The 16,554-nt window shown below is 37.8% G+C and overlaps 1 protein-coding gene across 9 annotated transcripts; it reads right to left on the bottom strand.

The window, feature by feature from the left end:
- Nucleotides 1-200: 200 nt before the first annotated feature.
- LOC102296157 (matrilin-3) lies at nt 201-11,497 on the bottom strand. Of its 9 annotated transcripts, none has more exons than XM_005946265.3 (12): nt 11,108-11,496; nt 10,044-10,178; nt 9,176-9,877; nt 8,076-8,195; nt 6,529-6,648; nt 6,063-6,182; nt 5,834-5,953; nt 5,591-5,710; nt 4,483-4,608; nt 3,366-3,485; nt 1,710-1,811; nt 201-1,153 (listed from the first exon to the last, which is right to left on the bottom strand). In XM_005946265.3, the coding sequence occupies exons 1-12, from the start codon at nt 11,376-11,378 to the stop codon at nt 1,101-1,103; spliced, it is 2,109 nt and encodes a 702-aa protein (XP_005946327.1). In that variant the 5' UTR covers nt 11,379-11,496; the 3' UTR covers nt 201-1,100. The 9 variants fall into 9 exon arrangements, with proteins under 9 accessions (XP_005946327.1, XP_005946329.1, XP_005946328.1 ...); XM_005946267.3 differs by having other exon boundaries at nt 9,302-9,877; nt 11,108-11,495; XM_005946266.3 differs by lacking the exon at nt 6,529-6,648 and having other exon boundaries at nt 11,108-11,497.
- Between the last annotated feature and the right edge of the window lie 5,057 nt (nt 11,498-16,554).

Genomic DNA, 16,554 nt, shown 5'->3' with positions numbered 1-16,554 from the left:
CCAGTCATGTTTGGTAATGTATTTTCTCATGTGCCCAAAAGATTATTCAAATACATTTAAATATTTAAGTTATTACATATTAAAAGACAAAAATATAACATTTCCTGATCATAGACTGTCTGATAAAGATTATTATCAGACAGTTAAAGTGTTAAAATGAATGATAAATTTGTAAATAACACAATATAAGAAATTTTAAATCCTTTGTTTCAGAAAATTTATTTTTCATTTGTCACTAAATACCCTTTACAAAATCAATATACAGACAGTTAAGTACGAATATACATTATGTCATGCATATGGTCGTCTATTTAAACAGCACATGTATATAGAGTAAGTCAGGTTTTTAAAACTTTTCACGAAAACAGACTTTCATGGCCAAGTGTGCAAAGTACTGGAAGAGTTGGTAATACTTAAACTCTTTGAACTACTTTCCATCTCCTTCAAACAAAATAGTAATTACTAATCACATTTGTGCAAGCAAAACAATAATTATAATCATAATAAAAAGGTTATCAAACAATCCAGGTATCAAAGGGAGGGGTATAATAAATCGTTGTGATGTAACATGCCATAAGCCTGTTGAATCAGCCTTCATTTTTGGTCTTTTTTAGAATGCTGCAATCTGACGGACAACTATAAAACTCTTGTTACATAAGAGATTAGCTTATATTTTTCTGCTATGGAGGCTTAGTGTTCTGCCAAGAGCTACACTGCACGGACATAGAAAAGCTCTCAAAGTAGCGTATGCACAATAGGAAAGTAATAGGCTGTCTACTCAATAAACAACAATTATAGAAGCAGAGCTGTTTAGTTGACTACATGTTGATAAACAAGTTGTCATCCATATTTGAATAGGAACCCAGGTATATGTAAACATGTACACCAGTTTTACCTGACTTTACAGCAAGAAGTAAAAACAGATTGGGCAGCAAATTAAAAAAAATAATCATATTTAATATGACAAAAATCAAAACCACGCACACTTTCACTGAAATGTTAACATTCCAGTTTACAGATGTTTACAGGTTGACTCCCATGGGTCGTGAAGCTGGATGTAATGCATGCCCTGCACTTGTCCTCTGATGGTATTGATGCTCTTAATATTGCTGGTGGCTTTCAATCTGATTCACTTTGTCTGAGAGTTCATCGAGTGAGACACAGAGTCAAAGAAAAAGCAAGTTTTGACTTAACCTTGAAGTGACTGAGTGTGCTCTTTTGCATGGAAACATAATCCGTTTACATGAGAAGACAAAGTTTGTCCTGTTTTTATGAATTAACAACAAATCTTGTTCGAGATTTGAATACTCAGTTTCATGGGAGCAACATTAGCCTCCCTACTTTGTTTAGATTTGAAACACTGGGAGATCCTTGTGTCTTTGAGTAGAACTTTTGAGTAGAACTGATGGTACTGTTTTTTATCATTTCTGGAAGAACATCAAGATATGGTACCAATCACCAGTTAGTGGAACAAGGATATGGGACAGGTGTGTGAAATATATAAATGCTTTTTTAAAATTTATTCATTTGTGTTACTGAAACAATGAAATTTTGATTTAAAATGAAGTATTTCTATAAAAAATATATCAGGATATTTAATGCCCCTGCTCAGTTTTTTCAGTTGCTAAGATAGTTTGGCTCGGGCTGAGACACAAAGTAAAACAGATATTTCTTTCATGCAGTTATCACATTTTTAAGAAAAAGGATATGCTTTCTGCTCAGCTCCTGAATGGTTGATTGCACTTTTTTCTGGAACACAATCTGAGCTTCACACATGCAGGCATCCTCGGTTATTTCACTCCTCATTTCCTCTGAAAGAGTAAAATAAAATTATTGAGACAGTCCAATGATATCACAGGTGTTTTTTCATGTCTTCTCAGCTCTCCACTTGTTTAAGGATCAACAGCAGCAACCAACATGTTTTAAACCTTTCAAAGAATCAGTGCTCAATAAGTAAACTGTTTTAAAGATTAATAAATCTTATGAATCTTAGATGTTATTTTTAATAAAAAGAGTTGGTGGTTATTGATAAGATGATATGCATCAGAAGAACCAACATGATTTGTCCTTTGTGAGGGAGATCAGATCATAAACATGGATTTCATGACATATAATCAATGCTTAAAGAAATACTATTCACATGTACAACATATATGTACTACAAATAGCAATGAAAAAAAAAAGAAACAAGAAACAGTAATAACAGGTAATAACTCCAGTCAAAGATTTTTCTTTAGTTGGGCCAGAGTTCTCCATCACAAAATTTCCACTCCAGTTCCAGCATCTCATGTCATAATCTTTGCTGGACCAGCACGTGTAATGCTTGCCACTGATCTTCGTTAGCTGTAGACTTTTCCACAAAATGAAGGATGCAAAATGAAAAACACAAAACATTAATACATAGATATCATTGCAAAAAAATGTAAACTTAAATGGGAAGATTCAGTATTATAGGCTTGACCATGTTCCCAAGCAGATACAATGGAATTTATTATATCTGTATTATAGACTGTATATAAAGGATGGCATGACATGTGCTGTTACTCATGGGTTTTGACTGCTGATGTTTGATTGTTTGTTTGCTTAGGGGGTTGAGTTTTTTCTTTTTTGTTTTTTGACAAATAAAGAAGGAGGGCTGAGTTATTGGCTAATGCCATTAAGCTTGGTTAGTAGTCTACATCCATAAACTGTACAGGTCTGTACATTTCAGATTTTTCTTTATTCGTTTGGTCTGCATCACAAAGCAAGTTATATCCTTTGTAGGTTAATTCAATTAAAATGCTCCAAAAGGCACCAACAGAACAAATACAGTCAACATGTTCAGTTCTATGACTCCAATTTGCCAGAGGTGAGCCTATCAGACACCAATAGGCCATCGCTATGACCAACAAACATGAACAGCATCAATGACCAGAATTAACTGTTGGTCAGGTGGAGTCTATGTTGCCACTGCATTAGGTAAATTATCCATAAGGCATATAACAAATATCACTCATGTCAATGCTTATGTTAAATAGCAATGTCCTCCCTACCCTCAGGTAAAGTGGGTGCTCAGATAGATGTGGTAGAACCTGTGGGATTTCCAATCACTCAGACACCAGGGATCACATAATAGGTATAAATCTTTGAGCTCATCCAGATTTTTACATACAAATTCCATTTAGGAAAATAGTGAAGCCTATAGACACTGTCAGAGAATATGACTGTAAATACAAATATAATACTGGCATCTCACCTTTGAGGGCTTACCGAAACCATGTGCCACATCTCTTAGTAAAACAATATTGCATATCCACCATATCAGTTGCACATTACAGAAAACCTAGGCTTGAAGATTTATGCTGACAAAAAGGTAAAATTCTTACGGGAACATGTTTTCTGGTCTGTATTCAACACATATCCTTCTCGACACTTGCATGTGTAAGAAACACCGTTGTTGATACAAATATGCTGGCAGTCATGTCCCTGAGCGCAAGCATCTGAACCTGCAATAATATTAATTGACTTGGTTATTCTGTCAACCGCAGCTTTGTTCTCATTCTCATAATACGAGGCATGGCTTAAAAAGTTATCCACTCCCACTCAGTTGGAGAGAAATCCATTTAAATTTGGCTGACCTCCCCTGAAGATTATCTTCTTATGCACCTCTTGTCAAATGCCACTGTTAAGTTTCGGTCACTCCCGTTCTGACGACATGCCAGATTGAATTTGCACTTTCAAAACGAACCTCAAGTATGCACAGAGAGCAAACATCCAATTCTTTGTTAAACTGACCAGACTTTCATTTTGGGAATCATTACTGTTGATAAGAGCTGGCGCCTCTAAAACCTAGCTCTTATTAACAACAGCGGAGGGTCTGAAGTATCAAAACCTACAGGCTTCAGGTTAATAGTACAACCATAAGGACTTTTGTTATTTTTCTGGCATTCACAGGGACATTCACAATGCCTGCCATTGTGCCAGCATGTACCCATGCACATTGGATTAAGAAGAAGGAGCCAATTCTTGATCACCAAACAATTCTGCCAAATTAGTTCTCTGCAAATTTGTCCACTTCCTTAAAATGTTATTCGAGTTAAAGCATCTCATGCTGCTTCTAGGTGTGTTTTACAGGCACCATCCAACCAAGAGGTGATACTAGTGAAGGCCCTTACAGCCTCTTGGTTGGCTTGAAACCTAACATATGTCACAGATGGGCTGGAGGCAGACCTGAGGTGCACAAGAAGATTACTTTAAAGCAGAAACTGTACAAATGTACATTCTTATGAGCTTTTTATGAGAGGTGTCACAGAACTTTTTGATGACACATTAACATTAGGTCCCCCTGAATCATTTTTCTAGCATTATATATCATGTATAATACTTTTGTTTTGTACCTTTCTTTCCAAGCTCCTTAGACTATAATACATTTGCTCCACAATTTCTTGAATCTTTATGGCATAACAAAATATTCTAAGAAATTTAAAAACAAATCTTTCTTACGTGAGCAAGTTTTCTGATCCACGTTCAGCACATATCCCACTCGACATTTGCAGATGTATGAATTCCCACTATTAACACATATGTGCTGGCAGTCATGTCCCTGGGCACACGCATCTGAACTGGAACCTGAAAAGAAACACTCATCCCCTCAGCACCTCATGATAAAACAAATAATCAGTTGTCTGTATAAAGAATACTTGGTTAGGCCTCAATCACAAAGGCTTAGATACCAGTCAGTAGCCCACTGCCAACCACCAGTTACTATGGAAAAATGTGTGTTATCCGGCCAATTGGCAAATATTTCCTGACTGTTGCCAGATGAAATAAGAAAAAAAGATTGTGCTGCACCAAAAACCTCTTTGTGATTTGCTAGCCAACTGCCATGGTTGCCCACAGTCTGCATGAAAGATTTTGACCTGTCTGCAAACACTCCCTGTTTACTCTCCAAATTGCAGTGAAATTAGAAAATGTTAAAATCTTACTTTGAAGGAAAACAGTCTTTATTTCAAGTTTGCATCAAATCACACATCTCTATCACTTGGTGAGCAGTTTAAGATTATTTGCAGACAAGTCAATTCAATTCAGTTTTATTTATACAGCATCAAATCACAACAGGAGTCACCTCAAGTCTACTGGTGGTCACGGCAACTTGTAAGAAACTAGAGCAATCACTAAGAGGTTTTTGGTACAGCACCATATAACTCTTTGCAGCCTATTTAATACTAGAGACTACCAGCAACCTTCAGAAACCCCTCACCAACTCCTCACACGACACAGTTATCTCTAGCGAGTGGCATGTAGCAATCAGTTTCACAGTGACTGACAATCACTTGCAACTGATCAGGAATACACATTTTTTCACTTCTAACTGATGGTGTTCAGTCAGGGAAGCGCAGAGAGCTGTGTAACTCAAATCTCTTAAATCTTTCACTGAAAGAATAGAAGTAATTTCAGATCAGAACAATAGTCCATGTGTACAAGAGATGATGAGTTTTGCTACACTAAAGATGAAAAACTACACTCTGGTGAAGTACAGCAGTTTTGTGGGCATGCTTTGAAATGCTGGATCACACCACAGATACCAAACAGACATACTGAAAAGTCTTACGTGAGCATGTTTTCTGGTCTGCATTCAAAACATATCCCACGTGACATTCACAGAGATACGAATCGTCACTGTGGACACAAATGTGCTGGCAATCATGTCCTTTTGCACAAAAGTCCAACCCTGTAAAGAAACAGCTCCACATCTGACTGACTTATACTGATGACACGATCCAATCCACTTCTATTGTTAAAAACTCTCCTTTAGTTTATGAAAAACAAACATATTGAGATTTAAGTTTCTTACGTGAGCATGTTTTCTGGTCTGGATTCAATGTGTATCCCATTTTACATTTGCACATGTATGAATCACCAGTGCTGAAACAAATGTGCTGGCAGTCATGTCCCTGGGGACATGTATCTGAACCTGGAAGAAAAAAACTTTAACATCTACCTGGTTCAGTCACAGAGTTCAACAAAGCAGATTCTGAAGCAAAACCAAGACACATCTGAATTGTAAGGATCCAGGTTCTCACGTGAGCATGTTTTCTTATCTGGATTCAATACATATCCCACTCGACATTTGCAGATGTATGAGTCATCACTGTTAACACAAGTGTGCTGGCAATCATGACCGTGGGCACATGGATCAGAACCTGAAAAGAGATCACACGTGATGTGATGTTTTATATAATCAGAGCTAAGCTTTGGCCTTTTGGTGACTGGCAATTTTGCAGATCTCAATCAAATGAGAGGAAACATCAGTTCTTATGTGTGCTTCTCCTTAGTACTGGTTTCTAATATTCACCTGAGAGGCCAAAGTCTGAAGGTCGGGATAGATTTTACTTACTTCCAGACCATGTGAAATACAATGTGCTGAAAGGTTAAGGTGAGTTTTTTTAATGTCCAAACCCAAAAATCAAACTCAGCATAATTAACAACATTATTAATAAATATGAATTCTCAAAAGCAAATCAATTGATAAAAAAATCATATACTTACGTGAGCATGTTTTCTGGTCCGCATTCAGTACATATCCAACTCGACACTTGCAGGTGTACGAGTCATCACTGTTGATACAAATGTGTTGGCAGTCATTTCCCCGGGCACATGGATCTGAACCTGGAAAGAAACACACATTCACGTTGTAGTGAAAGAGTTTTCAGTTTACAAATAACAGCTAAGAAGGCTTTTCTGCACCCATTAGAGTTTGTGCCGCTCATTAATGCAGGCTTTCACCATGCCCTGCTTATTTAATTTGTGCTGAATAGTGTTTGTCCTAATCTATTTATAGCAACCCAAAACATTAGTAACAAGAGTTGGTATGCAGTGTGTGTGTCTTCTGAACAAAGTGCCCAAACCAGCTAATGTTCAAAAGGAGTTTCACAACATGTGAAATTTTGAAATAAGTTTTCCTTTCTTATCCAGATTACAGTTAAAAAATATAAGTTTTAGTTGTGTCTACTACTGTGGTAGATGGGACGCATACAGCCAAAATCCAAATTTCATATGGTTAAAAAAAATAATTTCATACATCTATCCATTTTGCTTGCTACTTATCCGCCTTAGTGTAGATGGGTGGGCTTTAACCATTTACAAAACAGATGAACAGCTCAAGATATTTTCGAAAAGTATTTCCACAATCATCCAAAATTAATGCAATACAGCATATAAATCCATCTACTTTGTCAGTGACAAAGCTCTAAAACCGACCTCTTGACTTGGATAAAATTAACAGTTCCTTAAAATGATCCATTCTTAATGACTGTTAGCACAACACAAATGCTTCCTGCACCTCCTTCTCTGCAATTTTCAGTTTTAATATCATTCAATATAAAATAAATCAAATCTGAAATAAAGTTTCAACCTACCCCCCTTAGAATCATCTTATTTTATAGGAACTTTTTCCAAATTCCTTGTAATGTGAGCACCCAGATGGGCCTGGATCAAAGAGAGTCTTGGGATCAGTGGATGATCCAAGTATGAGCCAGCAGATGAGTTCACTGTACTAAGCACAATAGTCATGGATGTTCTGCTCTCAAGTTTAGTAAATATGAGTTTATATATACTCCCAATGCCTCTGTTCATGCACAGGAAGAATATGAAAGTGAGGCAGATAAAATGCTTAAAGTATATAAGGTATAATTCACATTGTCACTGCAGATGACTTTTGTTTGGTATGTTCTTCAAATATCATCATATTTGAGGCTGTTGGATTTATTGTGATTATATTTAAAGGTTATACAAAGAAACTACAGCTAGACAATGAGCCTGGTAAATATAGAAAAATAGGAAAGAATATAGGTAAAAAATTAGATCTTTCATATACTATAACGTGGTTTGACCAGTTAGTTACCCATACCACATGGTTATAATGCCCTTGAAAGTTTACAAAAAATGCCTTTTATTAAATCTTTCCCCAGTGGATTATAAGAAAACAGATCAAACATCCAGGACACCAATGCATGTTTCTGTTGGGGGGATGGTAAAAAAAAGAAAAAAGGTTAAACAATGGATATAAATGTGAAGAAAAACATAAAGACTCTTACGTGAGCATGTTTTCTTGTCCAGGTTAAGGATGTAGCCCGGGCGACACTTACAGTTGTAAGAGTCGCCACTGTTGACACAAATATGCTGGCAGTTGTGTCCCTGAGCACATGGCTCCAAACCTGAAAAGAAACACTCCAGTGTCTGATTGGCTTAGGTCTAGTGATTCATTGAAATTAATTATTTTGTGTTGTGCATCTATGTTAGTACGCTGCAAGTATGCTTCTAGCAATCTGCATCATGCAAATTAGATTCATCTCTGTGCTTCAGCTACAGTGATGTTATAGCAAAGAGTTATTTGTGAAGAAAGAGGTGTTTTTAAATTCAAGTTTCCAGAACTTAAAAAAAGACAATTCCATGCAGTACAAGTCAAACAGATAAAATCCAAACACAAATATTTGCATATTAAAAGCATGTTAAAAGTCTTGCAAAGTTTGACATAATGTATAATGGTGCATGGCTAGCATAAGAAATAGACTTTGTTAGTTTGTGTGGAACCACAATTTGGAAGGAGAAACTAAGCTTGGCATTTTTATATCAACTGTTTTTTTAACTGAAAAACCTTGAAATTTCCACTTAAAATGATTTAACTCAAATAAAATAATTATTTTACTTTTTATGATACGTGGCTATTAATTTCATGTGAGAGGCTGCGAAGGCCATAATTGGAGAGCACCTGAGCAGGCCTGCAGGTAACTAAGCAAGGCACATGTCATGAGGCGCAAACTGCAATGCTGCACGTGAAGCGGAGCACGCTCTCTGTGAAAATAAAGACAGCATCATATCAGGTTTCAACCATTTTAAGGTATCAAAGTACTTCGAGTTTCCTCCAAGTCAGCAGATCAACCAGTGACAGGAGGTTGGTCTTCTCTTTTAAGTTGGTTAGTATAACTTGTGCGTGTTTAATTCCGGCAACATCAACACCATTCTTACTTTCTCTCCATCTGAATGGCTATAGTTAATGATGCCCTTTTTGGAGGTAAATCACTAGTTACCTTGTCCTTGTTCTAAAGAAGAGGACTGTAACTTTAGAATGGAGATTCCCTCTATGGTGCTGCCCATACAATCACAGCTGAATAAAAGAAGGATGGCTCTGACGTACCGTTGTTTCCTTTATCATCATGCTCATTTATTCTGTTACCCTCCTTCCTGCTATCTAGGCTGTAATCATCACTTCCAGGATCTACACGTTTATCCTCACTCCCATCATCATCATCTTCATCCTTACCACACAAAGTTTCCCTAAATTTTGAAGTGAGCTTCTCTATGACACCATAAGTCTCTACATAGAAGACATGGTCATCATAAGGTTGGCTGGCCATGAGTCGGAGAGACGCCACATCAGCTCTGTCTACTCCCACAGCGTAGATCTCGATTCCTGCTGTTCGTGCTGATGCTGACACTTCCTCCACCTTGTCCTGGGGCCTCCCATCTGTCACTATGATGGCCACCTTGGCGATGCTTGCAGAGCCAGCTCGGGCTCCTGCCTCCATGGTGAAAGCTTTGTCCATGGCCGTCTTAATGGCCATCCCTGTCATGGTGCCTGAAGCAAGGGGCTCAACACGGGCCAGTGCCTGCTTCACATGGGACTTGTCAGAATATGTGTTCAGCAGAAACTCGATTTGCACGGTGCTGGCATAATTGACGAGGCCTACTCGAGTGGCATCAGAGCCAATGGCCAAACTGTCCACCATGTCCACCAGGAACTCCTTGGCTTTTTCAAACTCAGCAGGACGTACACTGCGGGAGCTGTCAATGATGAAAACCAGATCTATTGGTCGATTTCTGCAGTTGGTTCTTGTTGCTTTAAGAAAAAAAATAGCATGTTTTTGTGGTTTTTAATGAAAATCAGTTTATCTTAAGACAAGCACTGCAACAGTTACTGCAAAGTTTTATTTTCAGTCACAAATCAAAACTCATATTCTAGAAATTAAAGGGAAAACAGATTTATTAGTGTTTCAGTTTAGTACCTGCATTAGTTCTGATGGATCCTCTGGAGTCTCCAGCAGGCTTCCAGGATCCAAGCGGTGCAGCTTTGTCTTGCAGCGGTGAAAGCAGCTTTGGACTTTTTTGTAGTGGCTGAGACGTGGAATATGTGCCAGCATCTTTGCCAAGCAACAAAGAAAAGTTAAGAGGGAAAAGAATTAAACCTCTGGCTGCTTTAATTTAGTGCAAAAAGAGAAGAAAAAGCAACGAAACACCAGTCATGCTAAAAATAATTTTCGATGACCTTTTTCTATAAATGATTCTAGAAACGTACAATTTAAGTAGGTAATGAATCTGAGCAAGTCTGAGCAGTTAACCAGTAACTGAAGGGATAAGCAGAATTATAAATTAGTAGAATAGATAAGTGATGATTAATTCGTTAAAACAACTCAGTAAATATATGCCAAAGAGATTAAACCGTTAGCTAATAGTATGTAATAAAAATAAGCGAGTGACAAACAGTGCAGCTAACTGAAACTATGACTGAAGTGAAATTGTGAGAAAAAAAAAGGTATGGCAGTACAGGTAGACAGTTACAAACTAGTTACAAATGAGTTAAACAGTAGATTACCATTTAATAGAAGAAAGGCGTGTTAACCGATAAACTGTTAAACTATACAGAAAAAAAGTTGTTAAACATAAAAGATAAACAAAACAAAGTCGTTTCTTGAACGTAAAATTATTTATTATTATCAAAATATAATGGATAAGCAAAGAAACTGTTAGTTTGTCTAGATAATTAGACAAACAACAGATTGTTAGTAGTAACAAAAAGATTGCTTGCTTTAAAAAAGGTTTTTGGACATATATTTTAAGCACTATTTAAATTCACTTTAGTTTCAAAAGTCACCTACATAAAAAGTAGAATAAAGAAACTATTAAGTTTCAAAAAGTAATCAGTTACAACAAAGTTAATAAATTATCTACTGTTATTGTGAATTTATATTATAAAGAACTATATACAAAGTGAGAGCAAAGGACCATTGCACACTGCGTCCACAGCAGGTGGATGGATATCACGTCCTTCCTGTAAGGTAGTTGTTGGTACCTGCTCGCGCCTTCCGCTGCTCCTGGACTCCTCGGACGGTAAAATCATCTGCCTGGTGCTGGTGAAATTTTTCGTCATTTAGTGCTTCGTCGGAGGTTTGGACAGTAGATCTGTTATCGTCGAGGCGCCCATAGAACTTCGGGGGGACCTGCGGGGACACTCGTGGAATTGGGGGCGTAATGTACGACCGGGGCTGTGAGAAAGTGCCTAAAGATCCCGGTGCCAGGACAACGCCGATAACGCAGACCAGTCCCCACATTAATGAAGCCATGTCTGTTTTCTGCGGTCCTCCTCAGGGTGCCCTCTGGGTGTCCGCTGCTACAGCTGGATGTAACGTCTTTATATGATCTGCTCCACGACCCATAGGGCGTGGGGAACCGGAGGCCCAATCCATATAGGAGGGCGGTTTCAAAGCAAAAGCTGCTCTTAGTTTCCTGTAACAGTGCAGTGGAACATAACGTGACAAAATAAAATAATCCTACTAATTAATTAATTACATATAAATGTGGGAAATATATGAAAATGCATAGAATATTATAAATATTATTTTGAGAAATACCAAAGAAGAAAATAAAAAATACAGATTAGGCGTTTGTATAATGTATAATATCATTCTTACTTCTTTTGACTTAAGGAATTTGATTTGAGTTCGATAGCTTAATCCTCACATCTTTCACCGAGTTGATCAGGTGCCATGATCCTCACTTTCAATACTGAATGTAACAGAAACAGTTTTTGCAACATTATTGAAACAGCGCTCTAGCTATAGTGAATGATAGCATTTCTAGTGATTGGTTTCATTAAAGTAAAAATGATTGTACTATTAGGCATATAATTCTCAATGAGGGCTGTTATATGAAACATGCTGCCCTCTCATGGGTTGCTGTGAAAACTGCACCACATGTTTGGATCAGTAATGTAGTCTTTCAATTAAAAAAAACTTGAAACCTAGTCTTAATACCTTTGGATTACTTAGAATTTGAGCTCTGCATATGTTTTTTCTTCTTCACAAAATATCTTGGATGCAAATCAAATGCATTTTGCATCTCCAGCAATTACAGACACAAAAGCAAGTTCCACAGAAAAATAACTGTTTGCAACAGGTGATATTTAAAAGAAAAAAAAAAGTGTCCTGCCAATTCTCCAGAATAGCTTTAATGAGCCTTGGCACAGATTTTCTGAATCTCTGAGAATCTAATGGAGGAATGAAAACCATTCTTCTGAGCAATATTCCCCTGTTTAGTGCTTTTGTGATGGTGATGGTGGAAAGAAATGTCTAACACATCAATCTGCATTGTCATCCTGAAGAAACCAATCCCATAACAGTGATCACTCAGATATACTGTGTCATCCTTTGCATAAACCTTTTTGATTGGAGAACAGGTGGATGCAAACCATGCAAACAAAAGATCTCTCACAGGGAAACAACAACCCCTCACTGTGCAAAGTAACAGGTTAGGCTTTTCCTTTAAATTGTCATGCACCAGCTTAGTCATAGATATAGATCCCACATCGATATTTAAAGTAAATAAAAAAAATAATACAATGTAAGTGTTACAATCATAATATTGCACTGTTTCATGGACAGGATGTGCTTCAGAAGTCATAAACCAGGTTAGACATTGGTTACGACAAGTACTGCATCAACCAGATGCTGTCAAATATCTTGATACTTGCATACATAGATGCATACAGATGCTGACTCATTGTGACTAGGACTGGGTATCGTCACTGATTTCTGTAATCGATTTGATTCCAATTCAGAAGGCCCCAATTTAATCCGATCCCTGAATCAATTCGATTGTAATTTTGCCTCAGACAGTCAGAAATATTATTATTCTGATCATTTCTCAGTACTGACACTTGTTAGACTTCATCAGAGATATAAACATCACAGCAGATTGTTTCAAAGTAACTGAAGGAAAAGACATCTATGACATCTGTGGAGATGTCGGCCTTGCTGTGAGAGCGACTCTTGAGCTGCTGAAGAATCAGTCAGACCCACGAAGCTGTTTATTACCATCAGAGCCCCAAATGAAGGTGGTGATTGGAGAAAGGTACTCGGAAGTATCGATAGCTGTAGCAAGAATTGTTGCTCTGTCATCAGTTGCCCAGGTTTGTTTTCTATTCATTTGATGCTGTCCTACAAAGCTCAGTTAGAAACACAAAGAGACATTAATAATAATAAGGACCAGTAGAAATGTAATGATTTTAGCAACTAAATCTTTAGATTGTATATCTGTTGAAACTGATGCATTGCAATATATCTTTATGTCTGTTTAACAGATTAATTATGCATCAACTAGTGAGTTTCTCAGCAACAGATTCAAGTTTCCCACTTTTCTGCGAACAGTGCCGAGCGATGAATATCAGGCAAGAGGTATTGTTGAGCTGGTGAAGACATTTCTTTGGCAAACAGTGATTATTGTGGGAAGTGACGATGAGTATGGATTGTTTGGCAGTGATAGCCTTGAAGATACCTTCAGCCAAGACACAAACATCTATGTTGAATTTGTTCAAATCTTGTCAGCTGATTTTATGACAAACAACTCCCAGACCCAAACTGAGCTGAATGAACATACTGGAAAAAATCATAAACTCCTCTACTGAGGCCATCATCCTCTTCACAAAGGACACTAATGCAGAAATCATCCTGGAAGCAGCTATTGAACACAGAGTCAACAGAACGTGGATTGCAAGTGATGCATGGTCCAGCTCTCCAAAGATCTCTGCAATGTCAGGCATCGAGCCGGCAGAAGAAGTTTTTGGGTTCATATTTAAGCAGAAAGAGGTGCCTGGCTTTAAAGACTATGTCATCTCGATGTTTAATTGAACTGAAAACGCCCTTCTCGAAGATTACCTGACGCAGAATCCACTTTGTTCAAATCAGTCTGAAGAAGAAAGACAATGTCTGAAACAGAGTTTCTTGGCTTCTTACATCGACCAGGATGAATCTTATAGGATCTATTTAGCTGTTCAAGTCATTGGTGAGGGGCTCAGACGCTTGCTGAAGTGTGGCCGCCACCAGTGTGAACATAGCCCCAAATTCACAGCCTCAGAGGTACAGTAAAGATAGCTTGTTGATTATCAATTGTTTGTCTTTGACAAATCATTTTTATACATTTGTCCCTAAAAAGGATTATATAATAAATTTGCTTGATTTTCAAGAGTATCTGGTATCTGCAAAAAAATAAGGATAAATAAAATCAGTCTCCCGCTTGTTGGGGAGAAGAGAGTGAGAAGTTTAGCAGCAAACCTCTATAAAGTACAATTAACCAACTGCTAACAGGTGTGTTGCCTCCTGAGCCCCACCTCCACTCTCCCTATCACATACAAAAAACCAGGAAGAGAACTACACAAGCATATCCCTGTATAGAAACGTATGCAATATATTTTTCAAAGAGCACCCTTAAATTTGTCATCACATTCATGGCTTTAAATGGTTTGAAACTCGCTGCTGATCATTGTTTAATGTCCTGAGATTTTGGGAACTTAACTTCTTGCCAGAAGTTACCAATATTTCTGTTATTTCTGCAGAACCTTTTCCTACTAACAGTAAAACAAGAAACTGTTTCAAACTTTATATTTTAGTTTGTAGAAAAGTTTGGTTGATTTACAATGTTTTATCTCTACAGTTTCTCTCAGAAATCCAGAGAGTCAACTTTAATGTGAGCACCACACACGTATCCTTCAATAGTGATGGAGATCCTAGGATGGGATATGATATCGTATACTGGAACATGTCTGAATTCAAACAGGGTGCAAAAATAGAAACTACTGGGAAATACAGTCCAGATGGAAAAATTTAAATCCCATTATATCTTTTCAAAGACCTGATAAATGACACGGTGAGAGGACAACTAACATGAATTTATTTCCCAACATAATTTATATCATGTAGTAATGCAATTGTTTCCTTTTAAGGTGTCCGCTTACAACTGCTCAAACCTGTGGAGCAGGATACGAGTTTCAGAGGGGAAGTGTTGTCAACGTTGTGTTGCATGTGTGATTGGAGAGTTTTCCCCTGGAAAAGGTATGATGATGATTATGCTGTGCTTAATAATCCTATATAGTCACATCAATGCAAAGTTATGATACTTATTTGCAAGAATTACATAACATCATTCTCACAGTAAAGTAATAATGTCTGCTGACTTTTGAATAGTTTATTACCATTTGGACACTGGTTTTATTAATACCTGAGCAATAAACCTTTGAAATTCAGTTTTGCCATATAAACTAGTTCAAACACAAGACACAGAAACTAAAACAAAGATAAAGGTACTTCTAAGAAAACAGATTTGCATGTAAACATTGTTATTGCTCTTTTAAAAAAAAAATCCAATAACAATTATAAAGTTGATTATTACCATAAAGTACTATAGTGCTTTTATTAAAGCGATCGTAGCTCAAGAGTTGGCAGTTTGTCTTGTAATCGGAAGGTTGCCGGTTCGAGCCCCGGCTTGGACAGTCTCGGTTCTTGTGTTCTTGGGCAAGACACTTCACCGTATGGCCTACTGGTGATGGCCAGAGGGGCCGATGGTGCGATATGGCAGCCTCACTTCTGTCGGTCTGCCCCAGCTTGCCTTACATTCACTTTCATTGACAAACCTACTCAGAACTTAAACTGCGTAGGTTTGCCGCTCTTTGGTATAGTCTTTACCCTCTGCATCTCTTGCATTCTGGCCAACTTGTTTCAAATCTTGTTGGGCTTCAACTTTGATCTGACGATTGGGCCCTGGATAAAGAAGCTAAATCAACCACTGGTGCTTGTGACTGTTGTCTCTGGGATCCAGGTGGCCGTATCAGTGTCATGGCTGATCTTCAACTCACCCACTCCTCAAGAGATCCAAGTGGGCAAAACAATTCTGCACCAGTGTGAGATGACGTCCTTTGGGTACTTTTCAGCCATGTTAGTCTACAATGGTTGCTTGGGCCTTACTTGTTTCCTTTTTGCATTCAAAGGTAGACAGCTGCCAGATTTGTATAAAAATGCTTCTTTAATCACTATCAGTATGATGCTGTTCATGGTTATCTGGATTATCTTCCTCCCACTTTATCTCACCATGTCAGGGAAGTACAAACCAGCAATAGAAGGTGCAGCAATCCTTACTTCCTGCTTCAGCATCCTCTTCAGTCACTTGGCTCCCAAGTGTTTTATTATCTTGTTCAGGAAAGAGCTTAACCAAGAGAGCGCCATCACTGAGTACATTTGGAAGCATTATGAGTGGAAGGGTTTACCTGTGATTGGCACACAACACTGATTTGCAAAGAAATAAATCTTGGGTTCATGTGAGATTCCCTGGCAGTTTATGGGAAGACTGTCTGTTCACCTCATTGGCTAATGAGTTGCCGCAAGGGCAATATACCCTGTTTTAACCTTTCTGACTCTAACCGTTTCCATTTTCTTGACGGCTCATCCAATTCATGGTCACGGATGGGCTGAA

The sequence above is a fragment of the Haplochromis burtoni genome, unplaced genomic scaffold (assembly GCF_018398535.1).
Source record: "Haplochromis burtoni strain Fernald_Lab_line unplaced genomic scaffold, NCSU_Asbu1 Contig_478, whole genome shotgun sequence".
Taxonomy (NCBI): Eukaryota; Metazoa; Chordata; class Actinopteri; order Cichliformes; family Cichlidae; genus Haplochromis; species Haplochromis burtoni.
The sequence above is the reverse complement of the archived record's forward strand: the minus strand, read 5'-3'. Positions and strand labels throughout refer to the sequence as shown.